The sequence below is a fragment of the Pinus tabuliformis genome, chromosome 7, assembly GCF_031772625.1.
Source record: "Pinus tabuliformis cultivar Carrire ecotype Pingquan chromosome 7, CPIR1, whole genome shotgun sequence".
NCBI classification, from domain to species: domain Eukaryota; kingdom Viridiplantae; phylum Streptophyta; class Pinopsida; order Pinales; family Pinaceae; genus Pinus; species Pinus tabuliformis.
The window spans coordinates 1,592,563,497-1,592,577,645 of NC_142293.1; the positions used below are offsets into that span (position 1 = coordinate 1,592,563,497).

General features: G+C 40.5%; 1 protein-coding gene across 3 annotated transcripts in view; it reads left to right on the forward strand.

The window, feature by feature from the left end:
- Window positions 1-290: 290 nt before the first annotated feature.
- Window positions 291-14,149, forward strand: part of PSD (ARM repeat superfamily protein) — an 83,006-nt gene continuing 69,147 nt past the window's right edge. For 2 of the 3 annotated variants that reach the window (XM_089460076.1, XM_089460077.1), the window contains exons 1-8: window positions 292-795; window positions 1,177-3,199; window positions 3,340-3,435; window positions 3,614-3,703; window positions 4,119-4,223; window positions 4,355-4,414; window positions 4,947-5,009; window positions 5,103-5,198. In XM_089460076.1, coding sequence (XP_089316202.1) covers window positions 1,451-3,199; window positions 3,340-3,435; window positions 3,614-3,703; window positions 4,119-4,223; window positions 4,355-4,414; window positions 4,947-5,009; window positions 5,103-5,198 — 2,259 coding nt within the window. In that variant the 5' untranslated portion in view covers window positions 292-795; window positions 1,177-1,450. Of the gene's footprint in view, window positions 796-1,176; window positions 3,200-3,339; window positions 3,436-3,613; window positions 3,704-4,118; window positions 4,224-4,354; window positions 4,415-4,946; window positions 5,010-5,102; window positions 5,199-14,149 lie in introns of all 3 variants that reach the window. The other variant, XM_089460078.1, reaches the window with a different exon arrangement.

A 14,149-nucleotide genomic window follows, 5' to 3' on the forward strand; every position in this document is an offset into this window, starting at 1 on the left:
AATGTACACGTCATCAATAACATTTAAATTTAAGAAGTGAATGTCTTAGAAGGCTCTTTATTGGGCAAATTTTATTCTGGTCCGGGTGATCTTTGAGCACCACATGACGTGGCATCACTAGTCACGTTTCTGCTCATTTGCAACGTCTTCCCACCACTTTCAGTGCCTATTAGCATGCCGTGTTCTTCAAGCATCTCTTGACGTGGCACCTTCACATATGTTTTTCTGCATGCGTGGAACGTCTTCCTACCACTCGCAACTCCAGCACTTAAACCCTAAGTTCCTTACCAACAAAAATTCCCGTACCTAGCCGGACTCGCCTCCCATGATTTCCACTTCTGCTCCACGTGCTATCCACGTCATCCGTCTCGTCGCTCCCGACCCGCAATGCGCTGCATTCTCGTTTATTTCAAGGATCTTCCTTTAATTAACACCAGCCCCTGGAAAACCGCTTGACGAATCCCGCATGCCTAGATTCAATAGTTGATATTTCTGCGGAAGGAAGGCAGCTGAAGAAGAATAAAACCTAGAATTATCTGAATATCGGTATTCTTTTAAGAAATTCAAGCGTTGGGGGTTTAACAGATGCTTTTTCCGTTCCTTCCTCCCTTTCTATCTCTCTGGGTTCGTTGATGCAGGTGGAGGGGTCAAACCTGGTAGCGTTTGTTAAACAGGCCAGCATTTGATACCTTTACACATTAAACGCGCAGCGTTCCGGAATTCCATGGACATCCGTTTACAGGGTCTTAAATGTTTTTGGGATTAACGAAGAAAGAGTGCCCTTAGGGTTTCCAGGTACAAGCTACACAATCTCCTTTATTCACAAAGTTTAAATAAATATATGTAGTTTTATTATATCTGAGTACATTATAAAGAAAAAGTTAAACTTCCAGAGTTATCTGTAGGCTTGTCATCAAAACCCTTGGCAGACGGTAAAGTATTCAATCCGAACCTCCTTTATTCCCTGAAATTATACTATACAAGAAAAAATGATTATATCTGAGTACATTGAAGCCTAAAACGTAAAGGTTACAGACCCAACTGTAGGTTTTCCATCAAAACCCTTGCCAAAGAGAAGTAAATGTTTTAGTTACAGAAGTGATAGTAAGTCATATTTTTTTATTATATTACAGTTCATTGAAGCCAAAGATCTAAAATTTCTAAACCCATCTGTAGGTTTCTCATCGGCACCCTTGGCAAAGGAACGCACATGATTCAATCCAAACCCTGCATGCTTAATTACTCAAATTCGTTGAAATTTTGTGTACATAAAGCGCGGTGCATCTAGAACCATCGCTTATTTAAACGATAGTAGGGCATAGCTAATAAGAACTCTGTCCCAGGAAGGATTCAAACTGGTTGAACTTTTGAAGAAGCTGGTTATTTCTTGAGGTATTGGAGGATATTGATCTTTTAGTGGTTTTCTAGTGTGAGCTTGAATTTGGTATCCATGGATGATTTTGAGAGGGCAATAATCATCAGTTTCGATCAGACTGGCGGCATTGATCCTCAGTTGAAAGCTCAAGCTGCAGCCTATTGTCAACAAGTAAAACAATCACCTTCAATCTCACAGCTTTGCATACAAAGATTCAGTGCCAGCAATTATGCAGAAGTGCAGTTCTGGTGTTTGCAGAGTTTGGAAGAAATTGTCAAGCTCCGCTATACTTCATTAGATCAGCAAGAACAACTGTTTATCCAAAATTCTGTTATGTCCTTCGTTTGTATGGAAGGAATCGAGAATGGTTTGAATCACCAGAGTTCAGGATTAGAGAGACCAGTTTTTGTGAAAAATAAGCTGGCTCAAATTTTTGCTATTTTAATCTTTATCTTGTATCCGGCCCGGTGGCCATCGGTTTTCCTAGATTTGCTGTCTGCTGTGAGCAAAGGTCCCATGGTTGTAGATATGTTTTGCCGTATTTTTAATGCACTTGATGACGAGTTGATTAGTTTGGATTATCCTCGTAATTCTGAGGAAATCAGCATTGCAGGACGGATAAAAGATGCAATGAGAGAACAATGTGTGCCTCAGATTGTAAGAGCGTGGTATGATTTGGTGGTTTTCTACAAAGATTCTAGGCCAGAGTTAACTGCAATGCTTTTAGAAACAGTACGGAGATATGTGACTTGGATTGATATTAGTCTGGTAGCTAATGATAGCTTTATACCTATATTATTTGAGTTTATTTTGTCAGAACAAAGATCTTCAGTGCTTAGAGGTTCTGCAGCCAATTGTATTTTAGCCATAGTATCAAAGAGGATGGATCCAAAATCTAAGATTTCTCTTCTTAGACAGTTACAAGTAGGTCGGGTATGTGGTGTGGTGCTTGGCAAAGAAGATTCTGAATTCACTTCAAGACTTGGTGCTCTTGTTACGGGATTTGCAGAAGAGGTTTTAGAGTGTGCTCGAAAATTTGATTCAAATGAAATTCCTAATGAAACACCCGCAGTGAAAGAAGTTATTACAGAAATGCTGGATGAAGTTATGCCCTCAGTATTTTATTTTATGCAGTATGGGACTGAGGATGGTGATTCTAATACGCAGCAATTTTTGTCAAATTATTTATCCAGAATGAAAGCCACTTCTCCATTGAATAGTAAGCAGATGGTTCACATTGAACAGATATTGGAAGTTATTCTAGCTCGAATTCACTATGATCCAATGTATCGGGATCCACTAAACATTCCTGACACGGTTGGCAAAGATGAGGAGGAAAAAATGGCTGAAGATCGCAGGGGTCTGTTTCAATTGTTTCGGAGTATCAGTCATGTGGCACCCGATGTAACTCAAAGTTTTGTTAGGAACACACTGGCTGCTAGCCTTGGAAGCTCTGAAACATCTTTTGAAGATATTGAGGCTTCTATTTCACTTTTTTATGCCCTTGGTGAAGGAGTGAGTGAGGAAACAATGAAAAATGATAATGGGCCTATTGGGGAGATATTTCAACTGCTTTTATCAGCTCAAGTTCCTTTCCATTTACATCGAGTTGTTGCACTTGTATATTTGGAAACAATCACTCGTTATGTGCGTTTTGTCCAACAACATGTTGAATATATTCCTTTGGTCCTGCCTGCATTTCTCGATCAGAGAGGTATTCACCATCCAAATCAAGATGTGAGTGGTCGAGCAAGCTATCTGTTAATGAGGGTTGTGAAAGCATTAAGGGCACAGCTCGTACCTTTCATAGATGAAATTTTGCAGGTTTGGGTCCTTGTAACCTCCTTTTCTTGAAGGAACTATGTTTGGTGGGCACAAAATTTAGTATATACTTATTTCTTAATAGTTTACTGTGGTTGTTTCAATACCTTTTGACATGATTCCTGCTTTATTTCAATCAAAAGAGTTTGCAAGATACATTATCTCGGTTCACCCAACTTGATGTGAACTCAAGTAAAGCAAATGCACAGGGTTTCGAAGATGGGAGTCACACATTTGAGGTAGGCAGATTGCATCTTCTTCTTCTTGATATTATCCCTGTTGCCTTTATTAAATTATTGTAGGCTCGATGTTCCCTTTTATATATATGTTTGTCATTATTGTTATTTTGCAAAAATAAAATATTTATCATTTTATTTGAATTGTATTCATGTTTGTGCTAATCATGCTTGTTTTCAGGCTATTGGCTTGTTGATTGGAATGGAGGAGGTGTCAGTAGAAAAGCAGTCTGAATATCTTTCAGCTTTATTGGTTCCACTCTGTCAACAGGTAATAAGTTCCTGGATTTAAGACATCTGTGGTTTATATCTTTTGACTTAGTTACCAGAGAATCCACAGTACGAACCATTTTTCGTCAGCGTTTCAAATCCCAACTGGGATCCATCATCAGGACTTTGTGACTTTATTGTCAACTGCACTATTTATTGCCAACAGTGATTGCTGTGTTGCTTGTGTCAATGCTTTACAGAATAAAGAAAAATAGTGGTACATAAATATCCTTCAGGTTAAAAGGGATTTTTATGATTCCATGGATGCATCTCTCTAATTAGAAATTTAGAACATCTTCCAATGTTATATTTTTGCAACTAAAGATGCAAGTAGGAACAAATTATGTGTGTAGGATATTTTTTCATTTATTTGTGCATCTTCATAAATTGATATAACTGCAGTTTCTTTGATTCAGGTGAATATGTTGCTTGCTAATGCTTCACTGCAGGATCCAGTAGAGTCTGCTGCAAAAGTGGCACGCCTGCAACGTGTTATTTCAGCAATCAATTCTTTAAGCAAGGTTATTTTTTATATTTTTGCACATCTAGTGTAATTTTAACTTCTTGTATTCAAGATAAGTCTATTGTCCATTTTATCATCCATATTTTATTGGGGGCTTCTATCTGTTTGTTGTAACGCCTTTGTCTTCAGGGGTTTGGAGAGCGCCTTACTACCACCAGCCGCCCTGCAGTTGGAATTATGTTCAAACAGGTGAGCTTGAGAAATTGGATATTTGAGGTGCAACTTTTTGCATAATCATAACGAAGACAAATGTGGGCTAGATTCAGTGAGCTTAAAAGTCTATAATTAACCAGAAATTAGATCACATTGAATGCGGAATTGGTTTATGTATGGCTTGATACTTAAAAGATAGAAACGTAGAAATACCACACTGGAATAAGAATTACTTTAGCATCTAGAATTAGTTATGTAGAAAGATTATTAAATTGCTCTGTAAGAATGATGGAATCACTGAGCAGCCAGCTTGCGGAAGGTCTGTTCTATGCCTGAACTATGTGAGTGAGAAAAAGTGTGTAAATAAATCGGAATGAACATTCGAGTATGTGAAATTATTTTAAATAGTATATTTGTTTGATAGAGTTGGAGACATCTGATGCACAATTTTTGGGAATTTCTTTTTAGATATCAGTTTGGACATGGTCTAAGCTAACCCTGAATTCTTTATTTTTCATGTGTCCATTAATCTTTATGTATGCTGTGTTGTTTAAACTTCAATTCACAGACACTGGATGTTTTATTGCAAGTGTCATTGGCATTTCCGAATAATAAGCTTTTAAGGAGCAAGGTATGAGCTGCAACTTCCTATTTTCTGCATTTTTAGTAAAACTCGTTGCTTTCACAGTGTACATAACAACATCACTCTGATGCATTGATTTAGGTCATTTCATTTCTTCATCGGATGGTTGAGACTCTTGGAACTGCTGTTTTTCCTTACCTTCCGAGAGCAATGGAACAACTACTTGTTGAAAGTGAGGTATGCATTGTTCAAATTATTGTGTTTCATTAAATTTACTGTGTACAGTTTCATAATACCCAAATATATAAAATGTGAATGTTGTTATATCCAGAAATACCTTGTGCATGAAAAGGTGATTTTCAAAAGAGTAAATACTGACTACATCAAATGCTATGAATGGTGTCAAAATAATAGATATATTGTTTGAGAAAAACCAGATACAAATGGTGTCAAGACTCAAAATAACAGATATATTGTATGAGAAAAACAAGATACATCCTTCAAGAATTGTTAGATATTGCAAAGTTGATACCCATTGTGAGAGTGAATACTCTCATGGAAAGAAAACTGGATATACTCTAAATGGAGGTTGCATGTTACAATTCTGAATTTGTAAAGGTTGAGACGTTGTCTTCAGATAATGTTGTTTCATATAATCTCTCTCTCTCTCACTCTCTCTCTATATATATATTTGTTTTTTGTTTTTGTTTTCGTAATTTAGCTACTTATATATTAATATATACAGCCGAAATACATCCAGTGTTATCTGCTGGCTGTCCAAGAAGTCATCCTGCAGCTTTCAAAAAGAGATAATAACAATTAAAATATATATATCTCGTGAAGAAGAGCTACTCACTAGCTGTGAACTGGATGACAAAGACCCTGCTGGGTCTATACCTAAAAGAGCTAACATCGAAGAGATAAAAACTAATGGAAAATCTGAACAAACTGGGGCTTAGGAGTTTTAGTTTTCCTCCAAGTCTATGATGACTGGGGGGTGTTTTCATCTTGCAGCGTGGGAGTTGTGCCAGTGCAGTGCTTCATCTGGACCACTCCCTTTGCTTTGTCCTCTTTATATCATTTCCCTGCTTGGTGAGCATTGCCAACCTTAGTCTCCATCTCCACCTTCTGGATATCATCAGTACAAGCTTCTGAGCCCCAGATAGCAGTGACCAGACTGTTATGCTTGCTATCAAGCTGAGCTGTCTTATTCTCATACTTTTTTGTCAAGATCATCCAGCCTTCACAGAATTTCAGAACTCTGATTGCATCTGCTTTCAATTGCGAAGGCCACCAGCCCCTTGACTTGCCAACATAACTCTAGCATTTGCACATATTTGGAATCTTTACTCTTGGAGTGACTGAGGTGGGGGATCTAGGCTATTAGCTTTGCATCAATGCTTGCACTTGAAGTTTGTTAGTGTTTCTTCCTTACCTGTTTCTTTATTGCTGCCACCTTTTGTTTAGCCTTCACAGAGAAGCGAATGTGATAGACTTCTGCAACAACCTTTGCAAGGCTTGGTTTCTTACTTCCTTGGACTTCCCCTTGTCCCAAACTTCCAACTTGCTTGCACTTACATGGTCACCTTCTGCGGCCACTCTCAAATCAACAGGGCCAAGGGATTGAGCTTTTGTCAAGGAGTAACAAATGCAGTATCAAAGTCATGAGTGCCAAAGTCCTGGTCACAATGCCCAAGAGACGAAATGAGAACCAAACCCTTGGTCGCAATGCACAAGAGATGAACTCAGAACCAAATCCCTGGTCACGATGCACAAGAGATGAACTCAGAACTAAACCCCTGGTCACAATGCACAAACCACCACTAAAGTTGCTGACAAAGCCAAAGCTCTGAACAGGGTATGCACCACTAACCCTGAAACTTGGCATAAGATACCTTGGGACAGGTCTATCAACCACAAATTGAGAGCCACAGTTTTGCAGAGGAGATTACTATTATCCTCTGGCCATGGTGACCATCCAGAGTCCAGTGGCAACACTTGCAAAACTCAACCCAAGCTTCCACAATGGCATGATTCTGCTTATTTCTCGTGTAATGAGACCCCGAGGACTTCCTTCCCTCATGGCCATAGTTAATGAAATGCTTACCTTAATGGGATAGTATGGGTATGGTTGCACTGATAACACCTGCAGCCCTTCCAGCATTTACCTTTGTACTTGTGGCTGGTGCTTCTTGTCTTGAACTACACCACATGGAGGACTGTTGTCTACCCAGGCTACCCTCCTTGGATAGCCCTCCCTAACACCCTATTCAGGGTATTATTGTTAAAATTGGCAACTAGGGCCAAACTCCATGTGGGTCATCTTATTAATGACAGCTGATATTTTTCTTGGATCCCTCTCGTTGAGAGGTGTAGGATTGATGATCTAAAGATCATCCGATTCCGATAAGTATTCATGGAGATATGAATTTATTTGTGTTATGGGACAATTCGTCAAAGTCGGCCAACAACCAAATAAACCCTATTTGTGCTCAACGTTTTAGTATAAATAGAGTTGGCCTTCAAGTCATTTCAACACACTTGGGATCTCTTCCTCTCTACTTGTCTTTGGGTTTTAGTAGGAAGAGAGATTCTAAGGGATAACGCTGCCCTAATCTAGAGGGAGTTAGTGCCCTAGGCTCTATGCTGCCCTAATGAAGAAGCCTTAGACGCGGGAGGAAAGGGAGATCTAGCACGGTGAAGGAGGCCTAACAGCAAGCCCTAACACTGCCCTATGGAGAAGCCCTAACGCTGCCCTATGAAGAAGTAATAATACACAACCATGGAAATGAAGGCAAAAACCCTAGCCGCAGGTCTAAGGAGAAGAGATGCCGTAAACCTAGTTGCTACACTGCCTAATGGAGATGGCACCTAAACGCTGTCCTTTAAAGAAGTGCTCTACACATGGAATGCCCTTGTTGTCATGAAAGGAAAAGCCATTATCCTATACGCAGTCACGAAAGGAATACCATTGCTGTCATGGAAGGAATGCTCTCACACATAAACGTTGAGATAAAGAAGCCACACCTTCAGCTATCCTTAATGCTGTTCTAAATAAGGATGCTCTATCTGCCATTTGGATTGAATCACAGTCATGAATGATAGATCCAAGTCTTATGATGAATGTTGTAACATTATAGACAACATAGTATATGACAACAAGATGTATGGTGCAGCAATGGTGCAGCAGTATGGACAGCAAGAAGTATGGTGCAACAGTGGGACAACAATGCTACATGGTGCTGCAATGATAAGCAATGGGACAACAAAGGCAACTTGGTGAAGTATGGTGCAGCAGTGGGACAACAATGCTACATGGTGCTGCAATGATAAGCAATGGGACAGCAAAGGCAACTTGGTGCAGTATGGTGCAACATATGGTACAACAATGGGACAAAAATGGTCAATGGCATATAGTGCACAACGGGACAACAATGGTACAATGGTACAACATGGGACAACTAGTATTTAGTGCAGCAAATTCATGGTGTTGTTATGGTATGGCAAAGCACAATGGGACAACCATGACATTGTGCAGCAGTGGCACAATGGTACAACAACATGCAAGGGACAACAAACTAACATTGGGACAACTGTATGGTACTTAGCAACAAGTACACGAAGCATGCAATGGTACATCAAGCATGCAAGGGACAACAAACAAGCAATGGGATAACTAACATGGACAACATGGTTCAATCATGACACATGGGACAACATGGTTCAATCATGACACATGGGACAACAATACAACATTAGGTGCAGCAGTCATAAGGTCCAGCATTGTGATGATGGGTGCAACATGGTGCAGCACGGTGAGGTGCAGCATGATGACGAGATGCAACACGATGATAGGTGAAGGAGTCACCTTGGAGAATCAGTTGAAGCAGCATGTCTTCAACTGATCTCATGTATCATCTTCTTAGAGATGATCTATGCTCTCATCTAGATAAGTCAAAGTGTTGACTTTAGTTGTAAATGTACTATCTCTCTCTGTTGAACTATTGAAGAAATTATAAGAAGAATTGATCAAGGGTTTCCCCACATTGGGGTTTGTCCCTGGCTAGCGCCACATCTTGTGTCCTCTTGTCTTGGCTTGTCTTCTGTGATTTATATTTATGTTCTATCTGCAGTTTACTTTAATGTTGATGTGATTGCTAATCTGGAAAAGATATTGAGCTAACTGTGAAAATTGAAATAAATTGCTCTAGCATAAAACATACCTAAACTTAACATGGTATCGGAGCTGAGGTGAAGACAAAGCCCAAGCAAGAGTGAAAGAGCAATCACCGAAGATAGTTGGGAAAGGACAAAAGGATCAATGGATTACTCATCCCTCTTCTAATTCACCAAGAGTGAAGTCGAAGCAAAGAAAATTATTAGAATGGTGCAGCAGAAGTTTCTGATGGCCTACCTGAAGATCACTTCTATGGGAAGTTTGGATCTAAGGATGGAAGGAAAGGCAGTTCGACCACTATGCGAAGGAGTGTGCAACTGGCAAGGACACATCACCTGATGACGATAACAATCATTCCAGGGACATCTTCAATGATCAGAGGAATGACGGGTAATGTAGGTCATCATGGATACAACTGACTCTTCAATGAAAGCAAGGAACCCCAATCATGAAGAATCAAATGTTGTTTCTGATAAGATAAAGAGGCGTTATCTTGTATTGGCCCTCTCCTTCAGATTTTGTGGGAATCTGGCTTATTGATTGTAGTGCTTCAAGGCACCTCATCAGATAGAAGGGTGCTCTCTCGAATTTGGTAGAGATGGAAACAATCTTGGGATTATACTTGGAGCCGATGCCATCTATTCCGAAAAGGGTGTAGGATGTTACTCCTCAATTGAATGAGGGTAACTCGATTCATTTACATAATCTCTTTTATGTACCTGACCGGAAGAAGAACCTAGTGTCCATTTTGGCAATGGAAGTCAAAGGTTTCAGGGTGGCATTTATCGATGGAAAGGTACGTGTTTGAAAATAGAATTTTCAAAGATGCTTTTACTCGTGGGTTCAGGGTTGGCAATTTGTATCAAATTGCAAAAAGTCCATTGGGGACCATGTAAGTTGACACATAGCACCGGAGGTCTGAGTCAGATGATGACAGGGATGCTTGAATTCAAAGGGAGCATGAAGGTACATGTCTGAGATGTACCAAAGGAAAATCTCACAAGGGGACCATTCCCCTCATGTAGCAGGTCCACAGGTTTGGAACAACCCGTGGGGTTTGAGATTCATCAGGAATCTCATGTATGCAGGTGGAAGAAAGCCCTCTATGGCTTGAAGCTAACCACCCCGGGTTTGATATGAGAGGATTGATAGCTGTCTGATGAAGTTGAGATTCACTAGGAGTGAAGCCGATCCAAACCATTGCTTGAAGGTTGTGGATGATAGACCTCTCATACTGAAACCTTTTGAGGACGACCTCTTTCTGATAGGTTCCGACCCTCTCATTTGCAAAAGTAAGAGGGAGTTGGATTTTGGATTTGGAATGGTAAACTGCAAGCCCGTGACTACCTCGATGGAGCTTAACTTTCAAAAGTTATGTGGTAGTGATGTCGGACCTGATATGGGAAATGCTTTTGAGTTTCATAAACTCATACTAGCATTGATGTTCTTGGTGAACTCTTGTCTAGACATATGTTTTGCAATTAGCATGTTGAGCTCATATATGGTTGAGCTTCACTGGATTACTGCCAAGAATCTTCTGAGATATTTTCGGGGCACAATCTCTCATGGATTGAGATACACTGCCGGAAATGTGACGCTGCATGATTATTTGAATGCTGATTGGGTAGGCAGTGTGGAGGATTGCAAGAGCACTTTTGAGTGCTGGTTCTCTTTGGGTTCTACTATGATATCCTGGATGAGCAGGAAGCAGAAGATGGTTGCTTTGAGCACCGCTGAGACCGAATACATAGCTACAAGTATGATCTCGTGTGAAGTTGCTTTGTTGTGGAAACTCTTCAATGAGCTGTTTGTACACATGATGAATACCACTGTGATTCTCTGTGACAACCAAGGGGGGATTCGATTGTTGAGGAATCCCATATTTGATGATTGCTCCAGCAGATAGACCTCAAATACTACCTTATCTGGGATATGGTACGTCGATGAGCAAGGAGGCTCCATCGTATTGAGACAAATGTACAGGTTGCAGACATTTTGTCAAAGCCCTGGGGAAAGGTCAAATCTGTGACTTTCTCGAATGACTTGGAGAGACCTTCTTATAAGGGTCCTGCATGTTGCATGCATTGAGCTTGGGGAGTGCTTTGGAGGGGGCTTGGGGTACTTACTGGAGCAACATGCGACCATAGGGCGACCCACCCTCCCCTAATGGTGCGCTGTGTACAGGGTGAATGGCTCAGCCTTCTCTTGTGATACCTCATGGCGACTTTGGGACAAGATGATTTGTTCTCCTGTGGGACAGGATGATTAGTTCCCTGTCGAGGCATCCTACCCATGCACTCTGGGATTCATGGGAAGTACCTCTCATCTGATCAATGAGCAACGAAATGGGGTTAGGGACCATAGTAGTACTATCGATGGTCGCATCGTTGTATCTACTGTACTCCCTATGCTAGGATGACCTCCATTGATCTGGGATCAATGAAACTGATCTGGGATCAGTGTGAGTGGTTTGAGACACTCTCTTGTGATATTGATCTGGTATCAAAAAAACTGACTTCGGGTTAGTAAGAGTGATATGACACTCTCTTCATATGGAACTGACTTCGGGTCAGTAGAGAATGGTATGAGACATTCTCGATCAATTCTTCTTCTTCATGGTTCAGTAGAGCAGAGCAGTGCAAGGCACTGATGGTAGAGATAGTACAATCGGACATATGGACCAACAGATGGAGTTCTCCCTAGTTGAGGAGTGTTAAAATTGGCAACTAGGGCCAAACTCCATATGGGTCATCTTATTAATGGCAGCTGATATTTTTCTTGGATCCCTCTCATCGAGACGTGTAGGATTAATCTAAAGATCATCCAAATCCTGATAAGTATTTACAAAGATATGAATTTATTTGTGTTATGGGACAATTCGTCAAGGTCGGCCAACAACCAAATAAACTCCACTTGTGCTCAACGTTTTAGTGTAAATAGAGATGGCCTTCAAGTCATTTCAATACACTTGGGATCTCTTCCTCTCTACTTGTCTTTGGGTTTTAGTTGGAGGAGAGATCTTAAGGGATAACGCTGCCCTAATCTAGAGGGAGTGCCCTCTACGCTGCCCTAATGAAGAAACCCTAGGCGCAGGAGGAAAGGGAGATCTAGCACGGTGAAGGAGGCCTAACAACAAGCCTTAACTCTGCCCTATGGAGAAGCCCTAACGCTGCCCTATGAAGAAGTAATAATACGCTGCCATGGAAATGAAGGCAGAAACCCTAGCTGCAGGTCTAAGGAGAAGAGATGCCCTAAACCTAGTTGCTACGCTGCCTAATGGAGATGGCACCTAAACGCTATCCTAGAAGAAGTGCTCTCTACACATGGAATGCTCTTGCTGTCATGAAAGGAAAAGCCCTTATCCTATACGCAGTCGTGAAAGGAATACCATTGTTGTCTTGGAAGGAATGCTGTCACATGTAAACGTTGAGATAAAGAAGCCACACCTTCATCTATCCTTAATGATGTTCTAAATAAGGATGCTCTATCTGCCGTTTGGATTGAATCACAGTCATGAATGTAGAAATTTCTCATTTCCCACCCTGGTTTTCAGTTTCTCCTTATTTCTCCCATATAGTTAAATGCCCTTTCCCATAACCATACATTTAACAAGCTGGAAAAAATAAATTTGCTGAAAACACAAATTCTGGAAATTTTACAGAACGCTGGAAATTGTAGAAATAAAAATCAGCAGTAATAAACAACCATTAAAACACATTTAAACACTGAGATTTTTGGTCAATGTGACCCTGGAAAAACCCCCTACAACTCTTGGGGAAAACCAGTTTGAGAGCTCTTCTTTATTTCTGGAAAATGCCTTTTTACAGTAAGAGAAATATTCAGCAAAAATGAGCAAGCAAACTTTTACAACTTATCTCAGCCTGGCTGAAACTCAGCTTTGCTGAAACTCCGCCCTGCTGAAACTCTGCTGTACAGACTCGCTGAAACTCCGCTGTACAGACTCGCTGAAACTCCGCCCTGTTGAAACTCCGCTGCTGAAACTCCGCTCTGCTGAAACTCCGCTGCTGAAACTCCGCAGCTCACTGTCCAGAAATCTCCCTTGCTCTCTTGCTCTCCTTCTCTCAATCTGCTCATGAAAGAATGAATGACCTTTTCCTCCTTTAATCTAACCCCAAGTGACTTTTGGGTGATCCCTAAATCCAATGGCTGAAATAGATTGAGATCTAAGGCTGAGATTAAATGCTCATTTAAATCTCACTTTTTATTTTTTAATTCACCCCACTTTAATAAAGACCCACTTAGTCATTTATTTCCAAAGTCACTTTTCCTTTCTAATTTTTCATTGACTTTATAAAAGTCACTTTAAAATTAGACTTAGTAACTTTATCACTTAAAGTCACTTTTAAATTAGATTTAACTTTATAAAATTATAAAGTCACTTTAGGAGAAAAATTAAATTCTTTTGGACACTTTTCCCTAGGCCAAAGATCAAAGCCTAAGGGAACCACCTGTCCTCCGGTGCCAAATTTCAACAATGAATGATAGATCCAAGTCTTATGATGAACATTGTAACATTATAGACAACATAGTATATGACAACAAGATGTATGGTCCAGCAATGGTGCAGCAGTATGGATAACAAGAAGTATGGTGCAGCAGTGGGACATCAATGCCACATGGTGCTACAATGACAAGCAATGGGACAACAAAGGCAACTTGGTGAAGTATAGTGCAACAGTGGGACAACAATGCTACATGGTGCTGCAATGATAAGCAATGGGACAACAAAGGCAACTTGGTGCAGTATGGTGCAACATATGGTACAACAATGGGACAACAATGGTCAATGGCATATAGTGCACAATGGGACAACAATGGTACAATGGTACAACATGGGACAACTAGTATTTAGTGCAACAAATTCATGGTGCTGTTATGGTATGGCAAAGCACAACGGGACAGCCATGACATTGTGCAGCAGTGGCACAATGGTACAATAGCATGCAAGGGACAACAAACTAACATTGGGACAGTTGTATGGTACTTAGCA